Consider the following 24,498-nt stretch of genomic DNA (forward strand, 5'->3'; position numbering starts at 1 on the left):
AATAACTGCTATATGGCAGCGCATTCAGATATGGCAAATTTTACAGACCATAAACTTCAAAGGTGCCTAGACCCAAATATCTTAGATATAATTAACAGTGTTAACACTATATATATTATCTTATAGTTGGATAATTAATATAGTGAATTTAATCTCATTAATGATTAGTGTTAACTGCACTGGGCTACATTCTTCTATGGTCTCTCTTCCTCATCAACTCTGTTTTCACCCTTCCTGGATTCATGTTATATCTCTCCTGACATCCTATTTTTCCACATACTACCCAACTGCTTTCTCCCCTGGGCTTTGTTGTTCAACCAGCAGGTTCTCTACCTCTATTTCTAATCTTAATATTGTCTGGTTACTCTGCTCCACCAACAGCCACAGACTTATTAGGAAGTTCCTGCTATAATTACATTCCTACATATTATCGCCAAGTATTTTACAGACTGGAGTGAAAAAGCATTCACTGTTACAAATTTTGCAATATGTAATTAGAAATTAACGATTCATTATTTCATTAAAACTATTTTCAAAAGACCTTCCACATTTGATGACATTTATTTACTATTCTCAAGGTTACTATAGCCTTTGTAATGGGTACGAAGATGCTTACGTAATGGAAGAAGTGCAGAAATGTTTTAAATGTTAGCCCACACAGAACTCTAAAGATTATGTTTGGTTTCCAAACCCACCTTGAATGTCTGACAGTTCTATAGGCAGTGGGAAGTGAGTGCTTTGCTTTTGAGTGTGATCTAGATCTGGACTTAGAAGATGAATGATACTTGAATGGTGATCGAGATCTTGTCCGAGATCTTTTCTTGTGTTTTTTTCTTTTCTTTTCTTTTTCTTCATCCCTAGGGAGATCTCTGCTTTTGCTTGAAGGCCTTTCTGCTTGTTTAACTTCTAAGGTGGGTAAAGTTCTGACTGCAGTCACAGGACATGGTATGCTATTGACACTCTGAAATCAAAGGTAAACAAAAGAACAGTGTTAAGTTTTCAAACTTGCATGCAAACTTTCAATTTGAGAAAGTCCTATAAGTGTGGACAACATGTAAACATTTCTAGTTCTTTATATTAAACAGAGGGCTACATCTATTCCTGTGCATACCACATACAAGAACATTCTGCCAAAGAAACTTAAGATATCTTGCTTGGTAGTCTTGCCAATATACAATATAGGTTTTTTGCAGAAATGCTGGATAACGAATACAACAGAAAGGCAAATAATAAGTAACAATCACCTTACATTTTTTGACTCATGGAAGTGTCTGAGAAATACATCCATCTTAAGAAAGTAGTTGTTAAATCAATAACATTCTAACCTCCCACGAATGCTTTAAAACCTCACAGTGCTGAATATTATGTAAAGTGTGTGTAAGTAAGGCTGACATCTTCAAAAACATGCATCTAGTAGTATTTAATGGAAGCATATACAGTTCCCCAAAGATACACATTCAAGTTGGGATATGCATGCTAAGACTGTCAGCCTAACTAGAACATAGTCCTGAAGTTTTCATCTTTAGTTTTTACAAGAAATGTTTTAAAAAATGGGTACTATCAGATATACTTATCTGATCTATTTATTTATTTTAGTTAAAAAAAAGGATGAACCTGAAAATACAATCAGGAACTACTGACATTCAAAGTTAAGTTTTAGTGACACTTTCATCCCTGAACTGTATTGTTTAGATTACATCAAGGAAAACAGTAAAATGAATTAGTGCCAATACAAACTATTTCTGTACTTGGCAAAATAAATGTTTTGCATGTAATGGGTTGGGAAGATCACAAAAATTATTAATCTCTAAGACAGAACAGATCCATGCACAATTCATGTTCAGTGAGTAATTCTGACTGCAGTCAGTTAAGCAAAACATACCATACAAAATTTTCAAATTATGTCTTATACCTGAGAGAATTCTGCTCAATACCTTATTTAGAATAATACAAGTTGGGCACTATAGATACGCTACTCATTTCAAAGCCTGTCATTCCCCCAGATGCCATTCCAAGGCAACTAGAGAAATCTGTTTCCCTCTGTCATAAGTTCTGCTCCACCTGGTCTGACACTTCCACTGTTTGATACAAGGATGCTTATCGTGGTTGGAATAAAAAGTAATACATTAAAACTTGAAATATCCAAGTTTGAAACAGGTGATCTTTTTCCTTTCTTTTTACCCTTCTCCTACTGTGAACATGTCAAGGCAATAAATGACCAGATTTGAATAATCATAAATCCCGCTTTGCTTCAAGGTAGAGAGCCACAACACTTTTCTGAGCTTTAACTGGTAACTGCTATCAAAATATTTAGAAAAACAGCAATAAAGCAGTACTAAAGTAGTTTGCTTCAAGGATTATAAACATTTTATAGAATGATCATTTGAGTGACTGGTTTATCAGAGGCCCATTTGCAATTTCACTAACTTCACAATCCACATGTAATTGCAGGCACCTCATCTCAAAACTTCAGAATCTCCTAAGAGACCACCACAGCTGATTTTTGTTCCTTGACAATGTTATTCATTTCTTTATACAGCATCTTAGTCTTTGCTTTGAACAGTACTGAATATGTAATAGACCGCTTCGCCTTGAAGTAGGCACCTCTAATAGCTTGAAACGAAATAGCTGTAGGCAAAGTAGAATTAAGAGGAAAACAAGAGAGCGAAGAAAAAAAATCAACACTTTTCTGCACCCAAGTTCATCTGGCTGCATAAAGCATCATACCACTGCCAAAAAGGAAATTAATTAATGAATGACACATTTATTTTTAGCTGACACATAGAAGATTGTCTCAGAAGAACCCCACAATGCTAAGCACCCCTGGATATCCACCAAAAGCATCAGATGCTGAAGCCATGGGCTCTCCTTGACTTTCAGGACACCTACACTAGAGTCACAGTGCTGTCCAGGTATCTCTGGGAAAAGCACAGCTGTGGGCTGACTGGCTGTAGATTCAGACACCACTGCTTCAGCTTACTAATGAATCGTGTTTGGAAAGCCATGCAGAATATGCATAGAAGCATACCCCCAGGTGAGTAAGTAGGATCTGTAGTTCAAGACAACAGCTAACAGACAGGGCGAAGTCACCTACCCCACAAACCCACACAACACAGCACTGCAACCAGGCGCTCATGGGACAGTTGTCAGGTCGCAACAGCATGATCAACTGTGAGCAAATGTGCTCATTCCCTCAGTGGCAACTCTGGTTGCCTTCAAGAAGAAAAAAAAAAAAAAAAATCACCAAAAAAATGCTCTGATTCATCATCTGAGTAGAACATAGAGCTCAGTGAAAGAACATCAGCAAGTTGCCAGGCCACAAAGAAAATTTCTAGGTGTATAAATAATGCTGCTGAATAAAAACATTTGGAAAAAAATAAACTGTCTTAGTGTCTGGCAAATACAAGAAGTTGCCAGTACTTTGTGTTTTCATCAGCAAAAGCTCATCTAGGTAAATTAAGATAATGAGATTTTAAATTGGAGGCATGAATGCAGGAAATAAAAAAAAAAATAATCTCAAAGCAAGCACAGATACTAGGAGATTATTAAGCATTTCCAAAAGGCAGAAACACTGTTTTACTGACCAGACTCTGCAAATCTGCAGGCCAGTAGAGAACAGATTTGTAAAACTTGGCAACAAACTATCTGATGAATTTTATTATTATCCTGAGGGATGAGAGATTTGAATTTTTTGAGATCTCTTCTAAGAAGTTACACTGCAAACATTCAGATAGCATTCACTGAATCTCACTACTTTGTCCATTTTGGGTAACAACACATTTTTTAGCCCTTATTAAAGACTATCGTTTCAGACAATTTCACTGACAGAGTTGTTCTTTAGCATTTTATTTGCATGACTGAAGCAAATCCAACTAAAATAATGCTTTTTACAGTAAACACTTGGTATAAAAAATGTTTCAGAGATACCTTTTGGGAAAACAAGGATGATTCAACAACTCTTGTTTAGCAGGAATGGGTTAGGAAAGATGTCTGTATCAGGAAAAATTTATAGCTATACGAGTACAGAAATGAGCACTTCAGTTCATTACAAGACATTTGCATATTTGCAGTATTCATGAGACCAGAATACACATTAGTTATTCTGGGGTTACACTACTTAATCAGCACACAAAGCCAACATTAGCAGTGAACTTAAAGGTGCTTAATGCAACAGAACAAAACACTAGCATTGCTCCTGCTATAAACAAAATCAACTGGTAAAGAACATTATCAATAACGTTACTAACACTTTTACAACTGGCTAATATTTTTTCCTGTTTTTTCCTGCTGAATTTTGCACTAATTTGAATCCTATGTTAGATCAAAATTGAAAAGGGTGAAGAATTAAGCAACAATCCTTTTACTTCATTCTTTTCTACCACCATATCTTTTTTTTACCGCAGGTTTCCCAAAGCTTTTGGTGAAGTATTCCCTGATTGAGAATTAATAAGCAAGTGTCTACCAGCAATGGAAACGTATGATTGCTCTGTGCATCAAAGAGAGCAGCTACTGCTTTTAGAAGTTTGCCAGTCCTAGCCTCAATAAATTGACCCAAAATGATTAAATAGAAGTGATAATAATACTTCCTATAGAACAAATTAAATACTCAATACTCAAAGACTTTCATCAGGGTTTAGCTGCTGCACTGAAATACAGCGATTAACACAACACTGACCATGGTAAGCTCTTCAAAAACAGACAGAAATTTGCATTCTCAGTTTTGAAGGGCCAACTGTAAAGAAATTAGCAGCTGTGAATCTGTTTGCAGTATGGATCAATATGCCTTTGTATCTTAAGTACTTTGAAGACTAAAGATCAAGGCATAGAACATTTATAGCTCCCTCACCTGTCTTAATTAAAGTTGGCAACTCATGATATTTACCTTTTTTTCACCTATCAAATATTAATTAAAGTATTTACAGCATGAGGAACTGCAACTCTCATGTAGTTTTTAATAGTAGGGTTCTTACAATAAAAGTTCCAAATGCCAGCAAGCTATCCACTCCCCAAATTCCGTATTAGTAAGCAACATTTTGTTTTATGTTTTGTCTTTTTGAAAAAGCAACATAAGGAAAATTTATATACAAACACACACCCCTTCCATTCTAAACAAAAGATACTGATACCTATATTCCGAAAAAAAAAGTAAAGAAAGAAAAGAACGGCCTGAAAGCATTTTTTCTTTAAATACTTATTGGATGGATTTCATTATAGACAATTACATTTTGCTCACAAATTAACAGTAAGAAAATATGTTGGGATAAAATTATATGTTATTATTCTAGAGAGGTATGTACTAATATCTACAGTTCATTGCTAAAAAACAGTAGGATCAACTACAGCACTGTGAAAGACAGACACTATCCACAGTTGTTGATAACCCTGTTATGCTTGGCAAAACTTGAGTAGCATCTTATTTTTAATCATGGCACACTTCTCTTTCACTCGTAAACAGACTACTTTTCACAGAAAAAAAAAAAAATTGTTACATACAGGACAAAAGTAAAAACAAGCCATCTAAAGAAACAAACGATGAAACAGGGCTTCAAAATAGGGAAGATGAAAGAGTCAGAAAAAGTTAAGTTTTACTTTGTACTACAGAAGCACAATGGCTGATGACATTTGGGACAAAGCCATTAAAATAGAGTTACTTTCAAATCATGTGATTGTCTGGTTTTGCAGGTTTATGATTGTAGATTTCTTTCCTTGTTTAAATCTAAGGTTTATACAAGTAAGAGTTTGGATATAACCAACTGTCTTTTACATGCATATCGAAGTACTATCCCCCCTAAAACATTTCAGACATAGGATAAAATACGAGAGATTAGCAGAATGTTCCGTATTAGAAACCCACCAGGCACAAGAAAAACAAAACAAACATACCATCTTAATGTGAGCTCTTCCAATGTCTAATCTACTTAATTCAGGTTTTGGTAAATATATATAGGAATGTACACAACTAGCCTTTATTCTACTTATATATAAACATATAAAAATATAAATGTCATCTTAATTTTAAAAATTTAAATTAATTTTAGTAATTTGGAAGACGGTTTGCATTTCACATAATGGAAGACCTTATTTTGTTTAATAAATAAAAAGAGCACTTCAATGTAGCACTCCAGATAACCTGGCATACTCCAGCTCTGCACATCTAGAACTGTAATTGTTAAAACTAGAGGTTGCTTGCTGTTGTAGGTCAAAGAACCTGCCTACATTCATGGCAGAATGATGGCAGCTTCCCTTCACTGGCACTACCTGTCAGATGTGCCTGTTGGACTGATTTTCTTGTTAAAAAGTGTCTAGAAATTATACATGTAAACACAATAAGTGAGATGCCACCCAGCTACTGTTTACCCATAGCCTAAAAAGGGCAAAGACTTCACTAGCTACATTATTGGAAGCAGATGAGTTGGAAACTGAGCTAAGTTACATGTTCTCCAGGTACCAGTTGGAGGAAACATTATCCATAACTGTACTGTTGTAATACATGCAAGAATGGTGAGAAGCTATTTGTGAAAAGCTGTGCTGCTTCATTGCTCAAGCTCATTTTTCAGCCTTTTGTTCCTCCTGCTTGATTTCACTTTAAGGAAAAACAGGAAACCATATGAAAGAAATAATTCAGCTATAGAAAAAGTAGATCAGACTATTTTTAAGATTCAGCTGAAGCAAAAAAAGCTTAAGTGCTATGTTCTGTGGTATTGACTGTCCTATACAATCAGTTAGTAGAATCAATTTTGTTCAAAAATATATTCTCAGTACCAGCATTTCTTTCAAGAAATACTAGGTACCAGGAAAACCTGACAAGAGGTCAAAAAAGCTTTGCTCATTTAATGCATTTCTATACAGTGTGATAAGCAGGTTTCCAGCACAAATGTACACTGTGTATACAAATAAATAGCATTACTAGTTTTTATACAGTTATTAGGCAGGGGCAATCTCATGAGAATCAGGCATTTCCCATGGACATTCTCAACTCCACTTCATGCTTTATTATACATCTCAGTCACTACTCCATTTTTAGCTACAAAAATCATTCCACTACATTAACTCTATGACCACTGCATATCAACCTTTGTTTCCTGGATTCCTCACTAGATCCGTCTTCCCCCAAAATAGGAGATGAAATATATTAAGTGATATTTTTGGTGTACTTAATTTTTTTCCTTTGCTTTCTGAAATTTCCCCAATTAGTTCCACTGTCCAATCTACAAAACGAATTTTACAGATCTCTTGACATTTTTAATATACTTTTGTTTTTAAATTACAGCCACTGTAGTTAGTTCTTGTTACTTTTGCAATCAGTGTTTTTAAATGCATCTTTCAGTTTCTGAAACATGACTGAAAAAGTTTAAAAAAGACAGTTACTAGGTATTTATTTATAAACTAATTTAGACATCATGATGCAGCTTACTGGATTCTCGGTGTATATATAACAAAGGTTAACAAAGTCACAGTAAGATTTCACTTATCCTTTTCTAGTAAAATTTCTTGAATCAAATGGGATGTTATGAATAGGCAAACCAGGCAAGTAGAACAAAAGGCAGATGAAACATTGGAACAAACATAGATGGAAGCTTTTTCAAATACGCCAAATGGAAAGACAGCAGCTTGAAAAACATTCATGCTTCGAACATTTATACGCAAAATTCTATATGCATCTATATATAAATATATGTAAGTGTGTCAATAAGCAAATTACACTTAGGTGGAATATTACTTCCACAGACATTATGACATTTTAGACTTTCATTAACACAGTAACTAGCATTCCCAACACGAGTCAAATTTATTTCAAAAAGCAAGGTCACATCAGTAACATTTAAATACGTATTTTACATTCTAAATATAAAGAAAGCACATCCAAACCATTTCTATTGGTAAGAAGCAGGAAAACTGGTTACTTTGAAATACTTAAATACAGTGGATTTTTTACATGACAAAAAGAGATGCCTTCTCTGAAACTGTACTTATATGTCAGAAAAAGAAAAATGTTTTTAGCAAATCAGTTTACTGAGAAGTGGGATTAGGGTGTGGTTTTTCTTGAAAAGTTCACTTGTTTTTTTAGTTAGTTCAGCTTAGAACTTCAGTAAATACAGATGTGAGTGAGGCTCTTCAGGAAGGACAGGCAGGGGAGAGGAGGAGGGGGTGTTGCCCTCCCTATCAGTGACCAGCTGGAGTGCAGGGACCTCTGCCTGGGGGTGGGTGAGGAGCCGACAGAGAGCTTCTGGGTCAGCATTAAAGGGAAGGCAGGGACAGGAGACATTATAGTGGGCGTCTGCTACAGGCCACCCAGCCAGGAAGACTGAGAAGATGAGGCCCTCTACAGACAGAGAGGAGCAGCCTCATGTTCACAAGCCCTGGTCCTCATGCAGGGCATCAACCACCCCAGTATCTGTTGGAGGGACAACACAGCAGGGCATAGGCAATCCAGGAGGTTCCTGGAATGTGTTGATGACAACTTCCTTCTCCAAGGGATAAAGGAGCCAAAAGGCCTCATTAAAGGGGCTACAGGAAAGCTGGGGAGGGACTCTTGATCAGGGAGTGTAGGGACAGGACAAGGGGTACTTGTTTTAAACTGAAAGAGAACAGATTTAGATTAGATCTAAGGAAGAAATTCTCCCCTGTGCGGGTGGTGAGGCCCTGGCACAGGTTGCCCAGAGAAGCTGTGGCTGCCCCCTCCCTGTCCAGGCCAGGCTGGACGGGGCTTTGGGCAACCTGGGCTAGTGGAAGGTGTCCCTGCCCATGGCAGGAGGTTGGAACTAGACGATCTTTAAGGTCCCTTCCAAACCAAACCATTCTATGATTCTGTGATGATATTCATCTGCTCTTATGAAAAGAGAGACAGCTGTTATTGAAGAGTTACTGGTTATTTCAGGCATTATCAAAGAAAATTATCAGAAAAACCTTAGCATAGAAATATCTTCGTCCTTGAAAATCCGCTTGAGAAGGACAGCAGAACTGCAAGTCTGGGGAGTTTGCACTGTCATTGTCTCTCTGCATTCACTCCCCAATATATAACTGGAAGAAAGTACTGAACACGTGCGCCAGTTGGGGAAAATTTGTTAGCAGTAGCAATGAGGATCCCAAACAGGATCTCTTTTGGGATGTGACCACGCTCAATGCACATATCTGCTACTCTGCTGATACAGATCGCCTAAACTGCAAGTATGTCTCTTTCCATTGTCTATTCTCTTGAAAGTGTTTTGAGGTGTAATCAATGATTTATCTGGAAAAAAAAATAAAAATCAAGAACCGGGCAATAAATTACTTGTTAGGTACTGGACCTCTTTCTGTGGGAAAGGGAACAATGGAAAGCCATGTCACTCATTCTTGTAACCAGTCTATCGCAATCAAGATCTGAAATTTTCTATCAATATCCAGAGATGAAGTTTTGCTTGATTAGTGCAACCAAGAGTGATTTGCTGGCTCTTCTGGAAGCAGTATAATTCCAAAGCCAGGAATCTGAATTTTCACTTTCCAACAGTATCTGTTATTTGCTATGTGCATAAAAGGTCTGACCACAGCATATACAGACACACAAAGTAATTTCAATCTGGCTTTTGAAGGATCCTGCAACAATACACCAAGATGCATATATTTCCAGCCCTATTTAGGTTAAGTTTCAAGAAACTACATAGTCTATACCAAATCCTATTCCTGATTTCTCCCCACAGCTCTTTACAGCTATTGCACTGAAGACATAAGCCTAAAGTGACTTTGCTGAAAATGGATTTTGACAATTTTTCTTCCATTATGAAAAGAGATTGTTTGGACTTGTTGGGAGGCGTCCGTGCAGGTACTGGAAACGCAGACTCCCCCATCTTTTAGCAAGCACGCATCAGGTCACACTGGATTGGGATGCACTTATGATAAAATGCTTAGGTTGAATAAAAATGAGTGATGATCCTGAAAGTAAAATTACCACTTCTTAAGTTAGGACAATCACTATAGTGGCATAAAGAGGGAGTGGCTCAGTGAAAAAGCTAGAACAAGGGGAAAAGAAAAAAGAAAGAAAAGAAACCAAGTAGGAAAATAGCCTATTATCCTATTTGGATGAAGTTCAGCAATTAGGAATTAAATGGAAAAATATACAATGTAAATGGGAAAATGACTCTTCAACAGAAAATCTGCAGACAGAGAAAACCTGCCAAAACCTGCAGATTGAGAGAAAAGCTTCAGGACAGCACTACAATGCATGAACAAATGAATATTTGAAGAATTTTCCTGTAGAATAAATTCAACTTCCTCATGCAGACTTTTTAAATTGTAGTTATTTTATTGACATCAGAAATGGCTTATGTGAAACACCTTATTTATTTGGTATTTTAAGCAGCATTTTCTGTTTATTAGTAGGAAAATAAGCAAATGGGTGGCTTTGAACAACACAGGTTTTAGAGTTTGTTTTTAAATTTCATTACTGGTTTCATTACTAAAGTCTTTTGGCCAAAGATTCCTGTTTAACTTTGCCTACTCAAAAATTCTTACAAAACCAATTTCTAGAGGCTCTACCCAAATGATGTTTTTATCATAACTACTCATCAACAGACTGACTAGTTCTGTTCACTGCAGAAGATAATGCCAACTAACTGATTAGCAATTAATTCTGCATGATAAATCCTCTTTTTCCTCTTTGTGATAAATCTAGTAATCCAATGTACAGCCCTGAGAAATCAGCTTTTAATTTCCTTTGGAAACAACAGTCCAAACCGCCAAATGGCAAGCGACCTTACTAGCAATTTCATTGTGTTCTTAAAACTTAGTAAGTCATCAGTACCCAGGTTACTCTTAGATTTGTCTTAAGAATGCAATATCATGATGACCTACTCAAACCAGAGCTTCTGAAAGCCCTCAAAATGACATTACCCTAGTACTACCTATTGTGGTTGACTATCCAAACCACAAAAATGGGTGCAAATGGACAAGAGAATTACAAGGCAAAAAGAAGACAGAAAGCAGTCTGCCTTTGCCACATGACTATCTTCCAGTAGTTTTCTAGAAAGAAGCAGAGGGTTTGAATTTCTATCACAACTATTAAAAATCGTTCTTTGAAAGAAAGTACGGGAGTACTAACACTACAAATTTATTTGCTACAGAAAGATACTTGCTTCTACTCTCCAAAATAAGATATTTTGCCAAACAAACCCAATGGTCATTTCATAATCAAGTAGGCACAAGCAGAGGCAGTGTGCCTACTTCCAGTTCTCTGGAAAACAGCTAGCAGAGTAATTAGACCCTCAATTATTTCACAGTGAGTTTATTCAATTATTTCACCCTGAGTTTTTTGTTTTGACTCTTCATTGACTATGCTCAGTGAATAGCATGCATATACATATTTGTTTGAATTTTGTGCCACTATCTGTAAATTTACCTTATTTTAAAAATCACATCCTCACAATAAAACAAAATCTTTTGTAACTGCCATACTAAACTTAGGCCTAAAAATCAAACAAAACCCAGCAGAACAGGTGCAAAGTAAGCCTTAAAGTAAGCTCAGTTGCCTATGAATCATTTCTGAATTTGAAGATGTTTACTCACTTCAGAATACTCACTAAATATCACAATGGATACCCAAACACTCTTGAAAGGTAAGCATTCTAATTCATGGACCACTAGTACAGGGTTAAGCTTGCAGGCTCATTTTCCTTTCTGTAACTGGCTAACTGACCTTTGAATTATGCATCATATTTCTCTACCAGTTCTTCAATGACAGATGAGACATGTAAGTAACAAATGAAAAATATTATCAGTGTTTAAAAGTAAAATTTCTCCCCATTTAGAAAAGCTTCTATCTCTTCAGGCAATTTCATAACATACTGTCAGATTCACACTCTATAGGTACGTTTTCTGCTAGCTTTATAGTAAAGAGAAATTAATTTGCTGCTTACCTCGTTACTGAAGGAATTCTCTTCAATTTTCTCAGTTTCTGCCTCTGCCAGAGGGTTTTTCAGTGTCTGTAAGAACAGTGCAGCTTTCCTTTTGCGCTCTGCTTGTAGCTGCTTTTCTTTAGATTCTTTGGAGGCCTGTGCAAGCTTCTCTCTTGCTGCAGCTGCTAATCTATCCTCGAGTTTCTGCTTTGCTAAGAAAGACAATTAAGCATAGAGTGAGTCACGCTTGGGGAACTTACGTTTCCTTGAAACAAACACACACACCAACACAAACAACCAAACAGCCCATCTAACCATTCTCAAACTTCTCTAATACATCCATTCAAAGACATAATAAGGACATATCAGCTTAAATTACAAAATTCCAAGCATCTTAATTCATAGCAATACCATTTGCTTGATGAAAAGCAGTACAGGTTAAGTAAAAAATTTTAAGCTTAAAGAAAATGACATGAAAATCCAGTCCTGAAAATCCAGGACACTTGTCCTTCTCTATTTACAAAAAGCTATGTAAAAAAGTAGTACTGTAAATTCAGAAACTTTTTCCTGTTAAAGTGATGCAAACTCCATTTTGATCTTTTAACAGATCTGATCTTTACCTTACATTTTCCAGCCCTATTTACATACATCTTAAAATGTTTACACAAAGGGCTGCTTCAGAGTTTTCAGAACTTGTTTACCATTATTACACCCAACAGTTACTGTTATGTGATTACAGAAAGAGAATAAACCAGTTTATGCATCTAACGGATATTTTGTTTAAGCTTTCATCTTACACTTCCATTTTTGTGTTCTGTGCATGTACAAGACAACTGTTTTTTTGATTAAACAGTTTTTCCAACACTTAACCTTTTCCAAACATGTTTTACGTTTAATTTTTATCATATAAAAATATTTCATATTTGCTTTAGATACATATCACCACAGCATACTCTGTGCTACTGAAGTTTACAAAGGAACTGATACTTAAGAGCAAAAAACCCCATTTTGAAAATGAAAAATTGAATTCCTGCGGCATACTCATAGTTGTAAAAGAAATACTAAGTTTTTAAGCTGGTATTTCTGCTGTAAAACAGCCTTAGGAAGGAATGGGGGAAATTTGATCCCTTTAAAAGATCATTTCATTCAAATTCACACAGCATACACTTCTGCCCTTACGTACATAAACACAGTAACAGGAAAAAAACATACAAAGACTTAATGGCATTGCATTGTAAGAGTTACAAAACATCAACAAGGTGATATTAGTCTATATGGGAGTGCTATATAACTGAAAAATAGCTTGAAGCGTTTCATTGTTCTCTGAAGAAAATGAGGAACAGACATGCCTTTTTCTGGGCTCTGTTAATGCAATCTGGAAGCTACAGGTTTAGTATTTTACCTCGAGATTGTAATGGAAAAACAAAATAAAATTCAGAAAGATCATGCGTTAGGGCAAAGTATTCAGCTCCACTGTAATAAAATTTGATTTTAGCTGGGCAACCAATGAAGATTTCATTCTTAATAATAAGCAGGAAACTGTGGGAAAAAGACCTCTAACTCCTGTTAACATGACATAGTAAAGATTGAAAATACCTAAAATGCCATACTTATAGTTTGCCTGAAGGACTCAATCTTTCTGTTTTCAGTGTAACATGGGATACCTTGTTTAGCTTCCAACTCCTCCTGTGTAAGTTGAGGCTTTTTCTCTTCAGCAGCAGTACAAGGAGCAGCAACAGCTGGAGAATGATTTGAAGCACTATTAGCATTCTCTTGGCCTTCCTTGCCCTCTTCTTCTTCCTCGTCACTGTCATCATCTAATTTCACACGGTTTTTCTCCAAAGGAAGAAGGTCATTTTCTTTGGCCTTGATTGCAAAGCTTATTGGAGCGAACGATGCTGTGAATGAACAGTAAGATTTTACACATCGTTAGACTACAGTAGAAAGCAAGTTAAATTTCTTTACTTTATCCATATCCATACTCACGCAGACTACACCACAAAAAAAAAAAGAAACTTTAATCATCCTTACATTATGCTAATGATTTGGGGAAGAAGGACAACACAATACTTTTTTTTTTTTTTTTAAAAACAAGTGTTGGAAACATCATTTGCCTTGTAAAGATGTTTCTCAAAGTCTTTTTCTAACACTTTAGTAGCAGCAGGGAAAAACAAAAGATACTCTAAACCATCTCAGGAATTAAGTTGCCTAATATGAGATAAATATCTCAAATTCTGTCCCAAATAAATTTTATTTTCAGTACTATTTCTTTTCCCAAATGAACAATCTATCTTTCCAGGCTTAAGATGAAAACGCCCTGTGCTCAGGCTCCTATCTGACACACTACAGTATGATATGGTCCCTTATGCTTCCTTCACACTAAATCGATGGTTTGCACAACAATAGCATTTGGCAGGCTCACAGAAGAGTATTTAAAGACTTATTTCCATCTATATGAAAATTAATTACTTTGGGGAGTTAACAACATTTCATTACAAGAGATATAAATGCAAAAGCTAAGTACTTTTCCCCAAATGTCTTATGCTGTAGCAAGACTGGTGGTCAACCATTTCAAGCAGCCCCTGCTACTCCAACACAAGAGGACAGCACAACACACTCATGCCAGCACACTCAAAGGAAAAAGAATGCCTGTAAAAAACCCACAGAATACCACAAAAAAAAGGAAATTGTGGATCATTTCAAGCTAGGTTCTATTAATGGATCTTCAAGAAATATTAAGAATAGCTAATATATATTTAAGTCTGAATTAATCCTTTTCACTCACAGAATTTTCATTGGAACATATTTCGAGAACCATTTTCTGAAAAAAAAAAACACCCCAGAATTTATCTCTAAACCATTTGTCCAAGATGCAGCTTCTAAGAGTAAAGACTGAAATCTCTCACACATTTCAGCAAAGCAACCTACTACCATACGGTCTGCTGCAATATTTATCTTTCTCATGATGCCTTTTGCATATATATCCTACCGAATTTCATTCAGGGTCATTTAAATACAATAATTAAATGACATACCAAGGTTCATAAAATATAAGCTTTGCATCTTGTAATTCTGGGGTAAGGAAATAGGGTCAGAAATAAAGAACTCAAGAATTCCAAGAGAAGACATAGTATAAGAGTGATTTTCCAACTTTTTCATCTGACAGAACAAATCCTAAAATGGGATTTTACTCGTTCAGAAGCAGAAGAAAAAAATCTAGTGGTGGATGTTATGTCTGTCTTGTAGCCAAGCCTGTATTTAGATTACAAGAAACTGGGATTTGTATCATATTAGAGGAAATGAAAATAAGTTTATAGGAACAGCATTGTCATGAAATGACTCACTGGTTACACTCCATCATCTAAATTTGAGCAGATTATTACTATTAAAGCATGGGATCCAGTTTGCCATTTATTAACAATACAACAAGAAACAGTATCATTTTCTGTTGTATGTTACATTCTCTTAATAGGGCATCTTTGAAGATAGGGAAGATTGCTTCTTCCCTGGGGAAGCTACACAATCTGCCCAGAGAAGAAACTGCAGAGTATGGACAGCCGGGCAACCATGCCAAAGAGTCTGGAGCTTGCAGCCCACGGAGGGAAAGAAATTGCAGTGAGGAGCAGGAAGAGAGAAGAATTTCAAGGGATCACAGGGAGTAGATAAACTTAGCAGCAATTAAGAAAACCACTGAAGTGGCAGGAAGGCAGTACCCATCCATAGGAACACAGGTAAGAATGTTTTTCCTGAGTGGTTTTTTTTTTTGTCAGTGGCTTTCACTTCTAGTTAATAGATTTAACTTTCTAGGTTTTACTGAAAAGAAGAAATTTTAAGATATTTTTTCCTAATAGGCCAGGAAATTAGTTCCCAGGTATAAATAATTGCTTCTCCAACTCGGGACACTAATAGTGTGTTAGCTGACTTTGTTTGACTGGCTTCCAAGAGATCCTCCCATTTTGTCTCTCTGCTGGTATGACTGCAAGAGAAAAAACAATCCAGGGTATTTTTTTCCATTATGACTAACGTCTAACACAGGAAGACTGAGCAGCTAAGTAATAAGCCTAGAGCATTTCCTCCATATGCATGGTTTCAAATAAGACTACTGCATTTATTCAGAAGGAGTAACATCTTTCTTGCACAGAGCTTGTAACTGTCAAGTTTAAAATGACAAAAACAAGATTCTGCTGAGGTCACTGATGAAAGCCTTTAACTTTGCACAAAACTGAAATAAACCCATTTAGACTGTCAGACCATAAATGCCTGATAGTTGGATAACAAAGAAATATGAAAGTAATCAAATTACTTATTTCAGTCCTTTTTTGATGCTTTTAGTGAAAATATTTTCTGCATGATTACATTCTTTTCCCTACTTTCCCCCTGCCTCTTTTTTTTCCTCAACTATACTCAACAAATATCTTCACACCCAACAAATCATGCGAACATACCTTTCACCAATTTACCATCACTGACAGTTTTAGAAGGAGGAACATCCTTTTTAGTTCCTGGAACTCCCTTAGCACTTGGCTCAGATGCATCTTCAGGTGCATGTTCATCTGCAAATTGAGTCTCGCTTGGTGTATCACTGGCAGTATCTGCTGGAACATCTTCAGATGAAGATACTCCCTTTTCAAAAGAAACGTGCAATCTTAATAACTAGGTAGCTCATGAAAGAATTAAAGCAGTGTCTGTGGAGCTGAAATTTTGCCAGCCATTTCAAAAATCAGCTAATCACATAACAGATAATTTTACATTAATAAGCACTCATGACCAGAAGTCTGCTTCTTATAAATAATGTACTACCTTATTTAAATCCACAAGCTGCAAAAACTACAGACCTACAGCAAGAATGTGTTATTTTACAGTGAAGAAAATGTTCTTCAGCTGGTATGCTTCTGCCAACAACTGTTTTAAAAACTACATTTTTAAAATTAGACCCTAAAAGCATATACTTTTTTCCCCAAGTATATTTTATTAGTTCTTGATTTCCAGGGTCTGGGACAAAAATCCATTAAAGTTAATTCACAGTAACAGAATAAAAGCTTATGAGATTTTTCCTAATGTACAATTGCACGATACCTTCTTTATAAAACCAAGTTTTACAGGGATCAGAGGTTAATGTGCTTGATTTGTTCCAACATTCTGCTGAAGAACATTGGGCCTATCAATGGTTTTTGTGGCATTAAATTGATACAGCACACTCTTGGGAGATTTTCAAAAGAATAAAGAATTACTGGTTCTACACCTCTAAACTTACAGTATAAAAATTTGAAGCTGTATACTGTAGAAAATTAAAAATATGTACATGGTGAGTCAGGTGATGACATTAAGTAATTTAACATTTAAATTAGCCTCTCTCAAGAAATAGTTTGGTTGTTTTCCACTGGCTGCTGTTAAGTATACTTAATGTTGAAATACCAGGTATTGAAGAGATCCTTTCATTGCTCCCTGCAGCCATTCCCTGACCAACAGAACTAATTTCTGAAAATTCTCAAAGGGGAAAAACACAAGGAAATCAAGGACTTAATTCTGTATTTACTGAAGCCAGTAGTACAATTTCTTATTAACTATAATGGCCAAAAGGAGAACAATCAGTTGCATTAGTTCCCTATATGTACATTACTAAAGCATAAAGATAATATTGAAATCATTATTCTAAAAAATTAAAGAGAATGGCATTATCTACAAAACCATGCAGTAGGAAAATATGCACTGCTACATGTGACCTCAAGGGACTTAAACCAGTTTTTGCTTGCTTCTTAGCAGTACTCATTCGAACACTTAAAATGTATCCTTTATTATTACACTTTGGCTACTGTACAATTTCCCCCCCAAATAAATGTTAACAAGTCCTTATTAATTATGTAAGTATTATGAATTCAACCCACTGGTTTGCAAGTAAGAAATTCTAGAATAATAGCCAGCATTGTGGTACAGGACAATTTTGCATGTAATTTATCAGCTGAATAAGATCATATTTACCACAGCTTATGTTTAAAACTATTAAAACAAAGTATTAGACACAAGTGTTTCAAACAGCAACTAGTATTGAATTTCTTCATTTTCCACAAAGCGATTTTGAGGAGTTTACCCACAGGCCTACCTTCTTCAGTTTAAGGCTCCCCAATCTAAGCCTTGAGATGACAAATGACATAGGGCCTAAAAAAAAAATAGCTCTTTCCCATGAAAAGTTAACATCAGATAATGTATTTCTGATACTATTTGCAATTTTCTTTTCAATACGAGAACAAATAATGAGATTAGCTAACATGAGAATAGTTAAAAACAAGGATGCCAAGTCTGGGTATCATCTTCTAATAACACGAACTAGGAGAAGCAAAGCAAGTAGGAAGCTGATGTGAGATTTTGAAGCTCCTGTATTGTTTCAGTCAATCATGACAGGACTCTTCTTTAGAACAACCTCCCTCAGAAAAAAGCACGTCAGAAAAGTAGTCTAGCTACTGTGCTATTGTTCTACAAAGAACCATGAGGCATATGAGAAGGTATGGTTGTTAAAAAGTTATACCTAACCTTTCTGACAGCAGAACACTAACCCAAGTCCTACAAAGCTCTGAACCTTCAAAAAGCACATATATAAAGCTGAAAGATTTTCAGGTTGTCATTTTATATTAAAACCACACCAAGTGGCTGGTTATACTAAAAAGCAAGAACTAAATATCACACCACTTCACATAGCCTTCTTTAAATGCTATACAAAACTAAAAAGCAACAAAAAAGCGCATTCACATCCTTTGCTGAACAACCATAATTCAGTGTTCCATTCCTAAAATGTCTCATGGTAACACAACAGATAAGCAAGTACCCTCCTCACACTTATATTTTTAATGTACACAAACACACATGTACCTGACAGCTGTCACTGCTCTCTTTTTGAAGGAAGAACTGTTTTTTAAATTCATAATAAGCATTATACTGGTGCCATGGTTGCAGGAACTCAAATCTGTTAAAAGAAAAATGAATATGTGAAAATGCACAAAAATGTAGTAAATACCAACAATCCTTTGTCACCTAATTTTCTCTAGCAAATGGAACACCATTTGATGTTTGGAAGCACTGTAACTGATGTCTAAACTTACAGAGGATACACATTCAAAGCATGCTTTCTAAAGATGTTTTGTTAGGTTGGCTGTTTTGAGGATTTGGGCAATAATGCTTTGGCATTACCTTTAAGACAGTCCCTGAATTTCAACTTAAGAAAAGAAAAGCTATAATTTTTTAAAGACCTACATGTCCTGGTTATATATTTAAAAATGAAAACCTCAACTTTTAAAACAGAAGTTAAAATAACGTTTTGTCTTACCTGAGATCATTCTTTGCACGAACGCTGGTTTCAAATTTTATTCCATTCCTAGCAACATACTCAGCTAGCTTATCAATAACAGGCTGGATATCGGGGGGTGGAGGTATAATGGCAACCACTGGAGCAATTGTGCTGAAAACATTAAAAATACATCATTTTTATGATTAGAACATACATATCTTTCAGACTCCTGTTTTAATAAAAAAACACCCCAAAACATTACATTAGAAGTTTGCTCTCTGGGTTCATTCTGCAGTTAAAACAACTTGATTTTCCATCATGCAAAAAATTCACAGTAGCCAAGTAAGAATAACCACATACAGTATCAAAGACCAAAGTGGAGGTAATCAAAGCTGCATAAACACTGGTGAATGCTACTGAGGATCACCAACAACAGAACCCTTACTAAATACTTTGTATTAAAGTGCAGGAAAGAGACCCCCTCAATGAACAAGCAAATGTATATGTGGTACCTTGTAGATGTTGTGGTAGAAGTCAACGCACTGCTGCTATCAGTTGTGTCTGGGGGAGGTGGAGGTGTAGTACCAGGGGGTGGAGGAACTGTTGCTACCCCTGTAGTGCTTGATACAGTCACCCCTGCAGGCAACGCATTGTAGTAGGTGGCAACATCAATTCCTGGAGGTGGAGGCGCGAGGCAATAGGTTCCATCAGGTAGCATATAGTAACTATAATACATGGCTGCCACAGTTGCTAAAAAAAGACATATTTAAGAACAAAGTTCTAATCAGAAGAAAAACATCCAATTAAAAAAAAACATTATTGCATCAGTACAAACACATTGAGAATCCAAATTCACATAAAACACTAGAAATGGTATTTAATTTACTGTGTAAAGAAAAAAAAGAAGGCTCCTATTAACGTGCTTAGGATGAATAGAAATCTGTAGATTAAGAGGCAGAATCAGAATGTACAGAAGGTCAGTTGGAAGCCAAACAGGCACAAATGGAGAAGTGAACCAGAAAAGGCCTATTAAAAAATGACCTAATATGAAATCATTCTTCCTAATCTAATTCACCTCTGGCAGTTTAACTCAGTTAAAACTATGTATGCATTAAGAAAGAAGTGTGCATATATTCAAAACTAACACAGAGAAATTAAACCACTGATATCACTCTCTCTCACTCTCTCTCTCTCTCTCTCTCTCTAAATAAAAAAAACCCCACTATTATAGTTAAATATATACACACCTACTAACTGAAACCCCAAAAAGTAGACAGGTTTTGCAATTTAACACCAATACAATGAACAATGTAAGTAAGTTTGTCACACTAGAGGCTTCTACAATTCTAAATGTTTATTTCTTGACAGTTTAAAGGCTTATGGCTTGTTTTCGTTAAGAACAATATTTGATAATACTTTAATTAGCATAACACTTTTAAAAGGCAGTTACTTCCTGTAAATCTAAACAATTTCTGCAGAAAGACAAATAAACAGAAAGTGTTCAGGTAAGATATTTTAAAATATTTACAGTAAGAGTTTACATTTCTGGAGGCAAATTTTAATCAATTTATTATAATGAATTATCGTTTTAAAAATTTCATAAACATTCCTGTGTGGCAGTGTTTACTTTCTTCAAAGAATAAGTTTATTAAGGAGAGCAGAATAAAGATCTGTTAAGTTTCAAAGGCAGGGAGTGAAGTTGCAAACTTAACTTGTATCGTTACTAAATTATAATCTCCCAGTTTGCATCACATACATTCAGATTCAAGCCAGACATGAGAGTAGTTGGAAAAGCAATGAGCATTATTCTACAGAGATACTTATTCTGATTCTAGTCTTTCTTGAAATAACTGGTAATTTTCAATTTCTCCACAGAAATCTTATTTCAGTTTTATTAAGATTCTCTTCAGGTACAGTTTTAAATAAAAATTACTTTCATGCATATTCCTCTCCATATATTACACTCTGACAACACCTGTAATCCTTTGGGGTTTTCTGAACTCAGATAATTATGGTGATACTTATTTGCAACAACTTTACTAAAAATCCAAGAACTTCATCACTACCACCACCCTGAAGTAACACTACTCATTACCTACAATTTATAATACCATGAAACCCTACTATAGTGAATGTTGCAATATAATTTCTTCTATCTCAGTAGTATCAAATGGCAAGTCCCATAAATGAAAAAGTTTCCTTTCAGTATTTAGAGGAATCAAGGGGTTTCAGAATTCTGAAAATTGAAAATAATTAGAGGCACACGACCCCAATCAACTTTGACTTCAACTTCTGGAAACAAGCCACGTCAGAGAAGTTAAGATAATGTTGCTAAAAATTTAATAGCAAAGTTTATTCTTAAAAGAGGTTATAGATAGGTCTTAAAAGGGTTATAGACAGGACAGTCTGAAATGGTTCAAGAAAAAGATTTAATAATAATTTGGAGATAGGAGAAAGTCTTGGTTCTTCAATATCAGGCATGGAAAAAGCAGCTGAGCACACAACTTTCCACACTGCTTGCTTATAATTCAAATATATCATTGCTTTTGTTGTTCTTTTGAGAAAAAAATAAAATAGGGTATTCTTTATTAAAGAATGCCCTCTGTAGCTACAAACTTAAAAATTAGTACTCCCTCTCAGATAATGAAAAATACACTTTATAAGATTAATTTTTAACTTTGAATCTTGCATATTCATGAATTTTATTCTCTACATAACATTGCACCAGTGCACAGAATAACGGTAAAATAATGAAAAATTATATGAATTGACTGTATAATAAAAAAACTTATTTATTTACCATAAAACTACTTCCAAACTTAGAGCAGAATATTATCTTAAAACCATTTTTATCACTTCAGTGGGATTCTTCAATTTACATGATTTTAGTTTTCCATATTTTTCTTAAAAATACTCCAGCACAACTGTTCAAAGAAAATTTACCATCTGCATTTCGCTTAATACAGTAAGCTTTTTTTTAATGGGAATCTCATGAATTACTGTATAGGACAATTTACTAATCAACAGTGAAGGCATTAATTACGCTTCATTAATAGAAATTGATGGAATTTATCAAAAAACATGAAGGATATTGTGCTAATCATACTCAGACTAGAGACTTGGCCTCCTGCCCGCCCATCCCCTCCACCCTATTTCTGTTTTCCCTAAGAAACTAACAATTCAACAGATACTCGGTGGACGAATGCACCTTCAAAGACTCAGGAGATTGAAAAAGAATAAGTATCAGTTACGAATGATCAAGTATGAAGCTAACGTATTTTCTTTCCACCAGCATCCACATACAATTCATCAAGACACACCACCAGCTGTCTAATCACAATGCACTTACAATCAGATGAATATTCTGCTTGTGATGTCTGTACAGCTGCCCCATCTGTTGACTGTGGTGTAGATGAGTTATTATCTGATTGGGCTTTGCGCACCAGTGCTGCAAGTGGATGATCAGGATCTACTACCTTCAAAGGCTGAAAAGATTTTAAGAATAGAAAAAAAATTAAAACCTGAAGCACATATTTAAATCATGGTAATATCAACCTAATTTGGAAAGCAAATTTATCTACGTTAATAAGTATCAGTAATATTGTCCAAACAATGAAGTTACTGGTTTTGTAACTCTCACATCAGAATCAACTTATTTTTTGAAAATCAGTGGAAAACAAAACTAAAAATACTTTAATGTGAACAGAAATCCATGACATTAAAAAAAAGAGTGGGTATTACTCTTACTCATTTACTGCTGAGGCTGGGATAAAACACAGAACCTGACTTGTCTAAGTATCAGACACTACCATTCTTCTGAAAGCCTCAAATGTGTACAACCATTTCTCATTCCCATTGTTTTGTCACTGATCATACTCAGAAAACAAAAATAACTAACATACCCTGCAAAATTTTCATTAAACAAGTAGTACATTCTGTTGAAATATTATTTGCTGAAACTATTACTTCATGTCAACATTTTATCTATTAAAATCTAAAACCAAAACATCCTTTTTTATCTTATATACAGAAGGTATTAAATATCTTAATCTTTCCAGTTTCAATTCAGGTTATGTGGGATAAATCCTTCAGTGATGCCTTCCATACCACAGGACATCAAAAGCAAAGATACAATTCCTTACAAATGGAAAAATAACAACTTATGTACTAGAGAAAAAGGTAGCTTGAAAGCTTACCAAAACAGACTTAAAGGGGGGGAAAAAAAAAAAAAAAAAAAAAAAAATCTTTGTTAACAGAAGATCTTAACACCTGCATATTACAATTTTTGTGCCCACGAATCTGATGGTTTACAAAGTAGCAAGTAATTTTAATAAGGTCAATTACCTTCATGAGTTCTTCAAGCCTACTGCATTTTTTAGATGCAAAGAGACTCGGATGCAGATAATTTCCATCATCATCATCGTCGTCATCATCTTCTTCCTCAGATTTGACTCTTGAGTCTAAATAAAAGCAATGTCTGAATTTAATTTGGGTTTGTATTGGGAGAGAAAGATGGTACAGGATATATATGTGTTCTTTAACTATCATTTACGTATATCTGCTTATTCACAAAAACATGGATACAGGGAGACATTGCTAGCCATCAATAAAACAAAAACCTAAGCACACAGAACAACTTTCCATCGGACCAGAGGTATTTAAGTATTCCTAAAAGCTCCAAGATCATAGCATCTCTTGTATTTCAAAATTTCACAAAACAATCTTTTCTTTTAAAAATCTCCTCCAATTTAAGCTAAATTTTGAATCATCACATCAATCTCAGCTGCAGGATAACAGTATTGCCATTGCAACACACCAACAAGATGCAGCTATTTTGCCAAAAGACCAGTGGATGTTTCAGTGATTCACATCCTGAAGCTATGCATTTGACAAACAACAACTTACGTTTTTTCTCATCCGCTTTATTTTCAGAAGGAGCAGCGTATCTTCCCTCTTTCATAGCCTTCTGAATGAATTTGTAGTAGGGATTGAGGTAGTGATCAAATCGCAAGAAGTCAAACTGGGAGTTGCGTGCTTGCTTGGCTTTTAGCATGATCTCAAACTGTGCTCCCTGCTTGCAGACAAAGTTTGCAGTTCGTTCTATAATCGCATGCATTTTTGCTGTTGGTGGCTGTGGGAATAAAATAACATATTTGTATTCTCATAAGCAGATGGTAAAGTGTGTTAGAAGTCGAGGGAATTAGAAAGAGCCGTAGTTTCCTGTCCCTCAGCTTTCTCTAGCAATTCAGTTTCATAATCAGTTTCATAATAGCGCAACTATTTTTGCCATTGCACACCAAACTGAAGAGGGAAACAAATCCTGGTTGACTTTGATGTAGCAGAATATTCTCC

The 24,498-nt window shown here is 35.4% G+C and overlaps 1 protein-coding gene across 3 annotated transcripts in view; it reads right to left on the minus strand.

Moving 5' to 3' along the window:
- Positions 1-24,498, minus strand: part of SFSWAP (splicing factor SWAP) — a 49,811-nt gene that overhangs the window by 14,216 nt on the left and 11,097 nt on the right. For all 3 annotated transcript variants that reach the window (XM_026859550.1, XM_026859548.1, XM_026859551.1), the window contains 10 exons: positions 24,052-24,277; positions 23,491-23,606; positions 22,496-22,631; positions 19,659-19,896; positions 19,186-19,317; positions 18,732-18,825; positions 16,313-16,490; positions 13,532-13,765; positions 11,889-12,079; positions 696-961 (listed from right to left, as the gene is read on the minus strand). In XM_026859550.1, the coding sequence (XP_026715351.1) occupies positions 696-961; positions 11,889-12,079; positions 13,532-13,765; positions 16,313-16,490; positions 18,732-18,825; positions 19,186-19,317; positions 19,659-19,896; positions 22,496-22,631; positions 23,491-23,606; positions 24,052-24,277 (1,811 nt within the window). The remainder of the gene's footprint in view (positions 1-695; positions 962-11,888; positions 12,080-13,531; positions 13,766-16,312; positions 16,491-18,731; positions 18,826-19,185; positions 19,318-19,658; positions 19,897-22,495; positions 22,632-23,490; positions 23,607-24,051; positions 24,278-24,498) is intronic.

The sequence above is a fragment of the Athene cunicularia genome, assembly GCF_003259725.1.
Source record: "Athene cunicularia isolate RWA chromosome 15 unlocalized genomic scaffold, athCun1 chr15_part1, whole genome shotgun sequence".
Classification (NCBI taxonomy): Eukaryota; Metazoa; Chordata; class Aves; order Strigiformes; family Strigidae; genus Athene; species Athene cunicularia.